Genomic DNA, 8,272 nt, shown 5'->3' on the forward strand with positions numbered 1-8,272 from the left:
CTGTTTCAGTGCAGTTCTGTACACTGAAAGGAAGTTATGGCTAAACTGCCAAATTCCTTGTTGTAGATTCATCATTACTTGCAGTATTTAGTAGGGGAATGGTGCGGCTAAAATACTTTAGATTTTTACTAACGCATTTCAGGACAGAAGCCAGTTTGACATCTTTGTGTACATGTTGAACTTCCTAAATTTGATATGTTATTTGAATTTTGAGGCTGCTTTGGGATAGCTGGTTTAATGTTGGAAGATTCTTGGGTCATAATGCACAAAAAATGCCTTAGATTTGACATTCAGCTGTGCTGACAGCTATGACATAGCTAAATAATTTGTAAGTAGAATTACTGTCTCATAAATTAATAGTGAACTTGCAAAAAGTGTATTCTGGAATAATTTGTAACAATGTTAAAGATAATTTTGATCAAAATAATTTATCAGAAGTAAATTGTAAGTTGTGGTAAATTATAAATTGTAAAATGTTGTTTCAGCTCTGAGATTTGAAGAAGTTTAAGAAAGTTTTTCTAGGAAAACAATTTCTTTACTGTATAACTGGAAAAGTGATGGAGAGGTTTTTAAATATATCTACAGTGTAAGTAGGAAAACTATGCAAGTTGTGTCAAGGGTTGGAAAATGGAAGATTTAATTCTGAAGATGTTCAGAACAGTGCTTTGCCAAATATTCAGATTCTCTGCTCACACTTAACGTTTTTCACAGAATCACAGAATCGACTGGGTTGGAAAAGACCTCAGAGATCATCGAGTCCAACCCTTGGTCCAACTCTAGTCCGTTTACTAGATCATGGCACTAAGTGCCATGTCCAATCTCAGTTTAAAAACCTCCAGGGACGGCGAGTCCAGCACCTCCCTGGGCAGCCATTCCAATGCCTGACCACTCTCTCTGTAAAGAATTTCTTTCTAATATCCAGCCTAAATTTCCCCTGGCAGAGTTTAAGCCCATGCCCCCTTGTCCTATTGCTGACTGCCTGGGAGAAGAGACCAATCCCCACCTGGCTATAACTGCCCTTCAGGTAGTTATAGAGAGTGATGAGGTCACCCCTAAGCCTCCTCTTCTCCAGACTAAACAAGCCCAGCTCCCTCAGCCTCTCCCCATAGGGCTTGTGTTCAAGTCCCTTGACCAGTCGTGTTGCTCTTCTCTGGACCCGCTCCAGCACTTCAATGTCTTTCCTGAACTGAGGGGCCCAGAACTGAACACAATATTCCAGGTGTGGCCTCCCCAATGCAGAGTACAGGGGAAGGATCACTGCCCTTGTCCTGCTGACCACGCTGTTTTTGATACAGGACAGGATACCGTTGGCCTTCTTGGCCACCTGGGCACACTGTTGGCTCTTGTTGAGCTTCCTGTCAATTAGTACCCCCAGGTCCCTTCCTGTCTGACTGCTCTCCAGCCACTCTGCGCCCAGCCTGGAGCGCTGCAGGGGGTTGTTGTGACCGAAGTGCAGCACCTGGCACTTGGCCTTATTGAACTTCATACCATTGGAATCAGCCCATTTTTCCAGTCTATCCAGATCCCTCTGCAGAGCCCTCCTGCCTTCCAGCAGGTCGACACTCCCTCCCAACTTGGTGTCATCAGCAAATTTGCTGATTTTTTGAGATTTGCAAATTTTTTGAGAAGTTTGGGAGAATACACATACTCGAAAGAGGAGTGTGGATAGCAAGTATTCTTCGTGTGAGTTTTCAGTGTAAAAGTGTTTAAAAAAACCAAACAAAACCAACATTCTGTCTTGATACCCTAGAAGACATTTCATTAGAATCTTCATTACTCGTATTCCCCAGAAGGTTGCTCAGTGTTTGTATGCAAATAAAAGCTGAGGTAATTTCAGGTAGCATTGAAAACTTTGACCGCTTGTGTGGAAGCTGCCCCTTGGTAGCAGAACATAAGATTAGGTGCCTATGGAATTGTAAAGGGTGCAGGCTTGCATTTTGCTTGCATTTATTTGATTTTGTGTATTGCATGTAGTGTTTTGGTTTTGCTTCTGGTATCCTAGAAAAAGTTAGAGGTGGTTAAGTAGTAATTGTTGTTCTGTTTTGGAAGTTCAAGAAACTTAAAATGAAGTACTATGCAAAACCATTCAGTCTGGATGCCTGCAAGTGTGAGGACAGATGATTGGATAGATGGTGGTGTTCTGCTTATAGGCAGGTACATTCTACAGCGGTAACTGGAAAAGCACCTTTTAGATAAAAAATGGTGAAAGTAGTGTTAGTAAGAGGACAGTGCCTGTTTCTGAAATAAGGGGAAAAAGGAGGTAAAGATGTCTGCAATAGACCTTCCTTGGAAGAATGACCTGACTGGTTTTGATACACTAGAGTCCTTGTGTCTGTCACCTTTATAGAGTTGTAAAGCTGCATGTTGATTTTTCGTTGGAAGGACCGGTAGTTCTCCACTGTAAGTCTGGGAGAGGGTGCATGTACACGTATATGTGTACCATTTATTTTTAGTGGATCCAAACTTAAATGAGTGATGGAAGGAGAAGTTTCAGGACCATATTCTGGGGTGGAATAAATGTTTACAGAAATTATTGCTTTTTTTGAAATATGTAATCTGCAGTAACCTAAGGAGGCCAAAATTGGTGGACTGAATGAACTGGCATCTGGTGAATTAATTATTGCAGTCTGTACAGTAAGATAAAGTCAGTCCAGGTAGATTACAAAAAGTAATCTTACCTGTTGACCAGTATTTTAATTTAAATACCACTGGTTGTTCAGGTCAGTTTAGATTAGCAGGCTTTAAAGACTACCTCTGGAACATGATTGAAGAGGTAGAAAAAACTGTCCTTATGATTTCTCAACTTTGCTTTGCATGGGAATCGTTACATTAAAATAATAGGATGAATAGGTAGAAAAACAGCCATAACATTATTCAGAAGCCTTGGAGGAATATTGCAAGAAGCTAGGTGGCATTTGTTAAGCAGGGAGATTTTGGAAATTTTCTTGTTTCTTTTTCAACAACAAAGCTATATAATTGTAATCACTTGTAGGTCAAGCGGTTCCTGCCCCTGCTGGGGCTCCGCCGGGTGGTCAGCCAGATTACAGTGCAGCATGGGCTGAGTACTACAGGCAACAGGCAGCGTATTACGCCCAGACAAGTCCACAGGGAATGCCACAACATCCTCCAGCACCACAGGTATAAAGTTTCAGTGTTTTTGGCTGGCTTCTGTTTCAGTGGTTATAGATATTTTTTTGCATGTCTCCTGCTTTGTTACCTTTGGAGTATGCATCTTTTTTTCTAGCTAAATACCTATCAGAATAATTGATAGATGTCTTTGTTTACCTAATAACTTGTGTTTCTGTATCTCTCCATATGTTTGGTGATTATGCTTTAAAAAAAAAAAAATTAAAAAAGAAAAACTTTCTCCTCCCAGGGTTTTGAAAACCATGCAAGAAGCCACCACCATTTACATTAACCAATTTTTCTTTCTTAAAGGCTTCACTCCTGAGTTAGCTCAATTTAAAGGATTTTCTTTAACTTTTTGTGTATCTCTTATGTATCTCTTCTGCACAGGGCCAATAATAAGAAGTGGACAATACAGTATTTGCTTCATTGTGTGGGGGAAAAAACCTTTGTTAAATGTATGGATGCAGACGCCTTGATGAAGATCTTAATTTTGTTTGGTTAAAAAAATAGTGTTTTTGAAAATGTACAAAATATCTATCACTACTGATAGGAGGTAATATTTCTGTGTAGAAATGAAAAATGGTTTGTTTTTAGTATTAGTGTAGATGTACACATTCCAGCAAATGTATTTGCAATTATGTGGTCAATGCTTTGTGATATAAATGTACTTTTTCAATGTATACTTTATCACTTTTAAAATGCCTGTTTTGTGCTTTACAATAAATAATATGAAACCTCCTGTGTCGGTAAGTTGGATATGTGGGTATATAAAGAATTATAGGATTGATTTTCAACGCTGAATCAAGGTACCTGTACACAAATGAGATATTTTTTTTTCTCCCCCCCACAAAAGCTTGTTGAGTTTAAGAACTTGTCGTTAGCATGTTTTTCCCTTTTTGCAGAATAGTTGTAGATGGAGGATCTCTTTCATTCATTGTATTTTGCTGCCTAGCATCAGTAATCTCAATACCTTAATTTTCTTTCTATTTGATTAAAACTGCATGTGTTTAAGAAGGTGATCTTTTGGCATACTTCCATTGCATTAACAGTGAAATTTCCTTTTATACATGACCACTGTTTCAGATCTGTGCAGCTGCTATAACAGATAACTTCTGTTCTTAATCGAGTACTTCAAACTGTTCCTGTATAACTATTTTATGGATTTTTTCAGACTAGTTATAAAATCTATTTTAAGTGTAATGTGCTTAAGCCTTCAGTTTAAAGTAGTCCACTTCAAAATTCAGTGTAGAAAAGTCAATGTGTTACGCATAGTAGTTATAAAAATTGCATCTGTCCTTAAAACGCTGATTTGTTGAGTGGTGGAGAGTGGTTGAGAACTTCCTACAGAGCAGATAATTTCTGTTTTTGTAAATACTCAAGTATTTGAATCTATTGATTATTTTTTTATATATATACTTGAAACTTCTTATTGCTCTTATGCTCATACTAAAAATCTGATTCTCTTGAAAATCCTGTGTTTGCTCTTTGCATATTTATTGGCTCTTTGCATATATTAGACTACATGCAATACAGTCTGTCTTGCCATTGTCTGTTGAAGTGCAGGTTTGATCCAGCCAGTATAGAACTAGCTCTATAGGGGTGAGGAGGACTGTGCTGTGTATCATCCTTGATTGTTCCTTCAAGGAGCATTGCACTGTAAGTACATCAGAATGACAAATTGATGAACTGCAACAGTATCTTTTTGTCAATGTTCCACATAATGAAAATGCCATACTTGTGTGACTATTATGTTGGAATACAGTGCTGGTATCTTAGGAAATCATAATTGCTTCTTAATTCAGAAACATAGGTTTGCATATATATACATACACATTATATGAGCTTTGTGGGTAAGTATTTCTGAAACGTTAAGCAATAGATAAAGTCATGTTTCTTTTTATCTGAGTAATAGCTTTTTTTCATTAGTACTCCTGAGGCAGCTGTATCATTCAGTGTTTTAAAGTATGCATATTGTAACATTGAAGTCTTTGGAACCACTTGTTAGACAGAAGTTGTCTTTGTCTTCAGATAGTGTGCAGATACGTAGTTACGTAGGTATGTTTTAAATCTGTAACTTGTTACTTGTTTTATCTTTTGGAACACCATATTGTTGCTTTGAGAATAAATTTTTTAGGGTGGCTGCACAGAGAGGCAGAAGTTAAGGCTTGAAAATTAAAGTAGTTTTTTCAGGTAAATAGCAATGTATGCATTGTGCTGTAGAAATAGAAGGAATTATTTTTATCCCTTTTAAAATTAGGAATTATTCTGGTAGCTTAAAAGAAGCTAGGATAGTATTTGCTATCTTTAGTGTAGGGTATGAAGTTTAATAGTTCAGATATTCTGCATGGTATTTTGTAGATAACCTTATAGAATGGTGCATTTATTTTGTACTAAACTGAGCAAAATTAAATTCCCTGGATTCTTTATCATTCACAAAATGGAGGCTGTTGATTTTGATTCATTTAAGGTATAAAATCTTTATTAATTGCAAACAGTGCAATTATTTATACTTCACAGTGCCTTCCCAGACCTTCCACCTTAGGTTCTGCTGCAAAAAAGCAACAGGTAAGCACAACCTAAGGAAGTATATAAAGTAATATATTTCAGTACATTAATGTTGTCCCTGTGAGATCTGTGGTTGTGTATTGAAAAGCAATCTGCTGCTTCCCCAAATGCATTGTTACTCACGGTTCCATTTCAGTGGAAAGTCTTTTAAGTTTTTAAACAACTGTTTATATTTCTAGGTAAATATGTTTTTGGATATGTTTTGGGGTTTTTTTGTTGTGTTTTGTTTTGGGTTTTTTGGGTTTTTTTTTAGAAAAGATGAGTAGATTGCAGTAATTAAACTTGATTGAAATAAGTAATTTTTACTTTTTTTTTCCTCAAATAGCTAATTGTTGCAATTAAAGAATCAAAACCTTTAAAATATGCAGGAATTACTTTGGTTAGAAATGTCAACAGCCTTCACAAATGCTTTTTTTTTTTATAATGGGGCACTGTTCCCACTCAAATCCATGAGACTTAAATATAAAGACTATGGCTTCTTGTTATCACTGAACTTGATAACTTGTCTTACAGTTATAGTGTGTTAGTGGAATTTTTAGATAACTTAGTTTGTTTATTCATACTTGACATGGTAGGAAAACAGATTTTGGAGTTGCAGAGATTAGTATGTTTTAACTGAAAAAGCATGTGCACCAATTAAATGTTAACAGTACAGCAAATAATATTTTATCTATATAGCAGTCAGTGTATCCTGTTTCTTGATACTTTAACTGAATTGCTGTATATTTTGATAGTTTAAAATGTTTGTATGTCTTATAGATGGTCTGGTACAGGTTTTTGTTTCAGGTTTTTGTTGTTTGTTTTTGTTTTTAGCTTAAAGCAAAGCAGCATCTATTTGGGGTTTTTTTTAATGATTATTCTGTTTCTAAAATGTGCTGCTCCTCTTTCAAAAATCCTGCTTATCTGTACATCAAAGAAAAATATTCAAAATTACTGCCTTCATTTTCACACACAGTGCTGAAGATGCTGCAAGCACCAAATCATAGCTCATAGAATCAGGTCCTGAGATAGTTACTACCAGTAAAGAGGAATCCTTTGAGTGTATGCCATTGGTGAGCCGATGAGCATGGACCATAGAAGGGCTCCATGTAGAAGGTAAAATTGGCAAAAACGTAACAGATTTGAAATGTATCCCATACGTAATGGTGTAGGGTATGATTTTTGTTTTGATCACTTTTCATTCTTTAAAGTTTTATTTGTTTGACCATAAATGTTCCATAATCTGCTAAGTTTTTTTAGAACTGTGATTTAATAGTTTAAACCATCTATTTTAATTTCTCTTCTTCTAAACAGCCAAGCTTAGATACATTGAAAATTTGAACGTGAATAGTTGTGCTTCAGTTTCTCAAGCCACTTAATATTTCATCTGCAGTTTAATACGTAACTTCATTTTTTATGTGAAAAAAGGTTAGGTGTGTACCATTTGGATTTTGATACTGTGAATTTAGTGTTGGGGGGTGAGTAATTTGTTCACTTTACATTTTTCTTCAACTGTTGTTGCTAAAGTATCTTAACAGTTTTTCAATGGTGAATTTAGCCAGTGGGAGGAGATAGAGAAGAAAAAGCCAGTTTATTGGAATGTTGGTAGTGTGTGGAAGATGAGATGTTCTTTGTGTAGCATTTGAGGTGTATTGACTTCCAGCTTTCTCCCTGCTGAGCTTACAGGCATGCTATTTTGTGCTAAGCATGGTATTTATTTTTCAACTCTCATCTCCAAAGTCATAGCTCTTAGGAGAACAGAAAATACATTACTGGAGTGAGTTATCCTCATTCAAAAAGATAACTGGACCTCCTTAGAGACATAATGAACTTGTCCAAAAGGTGTCTTTAAGTGTTTCCTGCTTCCCCCCCCACTCCTTAGAGTCCCACGAATAAAGTAGAATGTGAAGAATACACAAGGTTTAAAAAGGGAGCATAATGTTCAAAGTAGGAAAAGCATTTTCACATCACTTTCTGCAGCCTATACTTGAATAGGACATGAAATAAAATGTCAAGTAGATAATCTTCTATCATAAGTCATCTAAGTTGTCCAGGCAGACAGGATCACTATTCACTTGCACAGCCTATCTTGAAATATTTTGTCTTTTTACTAGTGGCATTTTATTGGATGATAGAAACTGTTTCTCCCCTGTTCTCTTCCAGAGTAATTTTTAAGTTTTCCATTGCATGCTAAAAGCTTCTTATTTTGCTTTTTTCTGGAAGTGCGGGGGGAGGAAGGGGAGGACTGGGCTTTTCAGAAAGCATAGTTGATAGGATTCCCTCTTCCCTAGTAACAGCTTATAAAACTTATGTATGCACAAGTATTTCTCTTGCGTGCATGTGAAATGCCTTTTCGTCCTGAGAAAAGTGTTCTCTGCAGAAACTACCCGTGTGTAAAAAGAAGATTGGCTTTAAAAGGCAACTGTGATGGGAACAGTGTCTTAGGGAGATGCAGCTTGGACTTGAGGTAAATTGAATGCTTTACAAAAATGTGGTTTTGAGTTTGCATTGACATTGTATGTAATATGGGTACACGTTAACTGTATAATGGTTTTTGTATGGTTTTTCTCAATAAATGTAAACTGATGAATAATAATAG

General features: G+C 36.4%; 1 protein-coding gene across 32 annotated transcripts in view; it reads left to right on the top strand.

Moving 5' to 3' along the window:
* Positions 1-8,272, top strand: part of FUBP1 (far upstream element binding protein 1) — a 42,027-nt gene that overhangs the window by 17,860 nt on the left and 15,895 nt on the right. For 9 of the 32 annotated variants that reach the window (XM_065071283.1, XM_065071280.1, XM_065071270.1 and 6 more), the window contains 2 exons: positions 2,993-3,138; positions 3,517-3,867. In XM_065071283.1, coding sequence (XP_064927355.1) covers positions 2,993-3,138; positions 3,517-3,525 — 155 coding nt within the window. In that variant the 3' untranslated portion in view covers positions 3,526-3,867. Of the gene's footprint in view, positions 1-2,992; positions 3,139-3,516; positions 3,868-4,687; positions 4,961-5,646; positions 5,695-6,649; positions 8,270-8,272 lie in introns of those variants that run through there. The other 23 variants (XM_065071278.1, XM_065071272.1, XM_065071264.1 and 20 more) reach the window with 9 other exon arrangements.

The sequence above is a fragment of the Columba livia genome, chromosome 8 (genome assembly GCF_036013475.1).
Source record: "Columba livia isolate bColLiv1 breed racing homer chromosome 8, bColLiv1.pat.W.v2, whole genome shotgun sequence".
NCBI lineage: Eukaryota > Metazoa > Chordata > Aves > Columbiformes > Columbidae > Columba > Columba livia.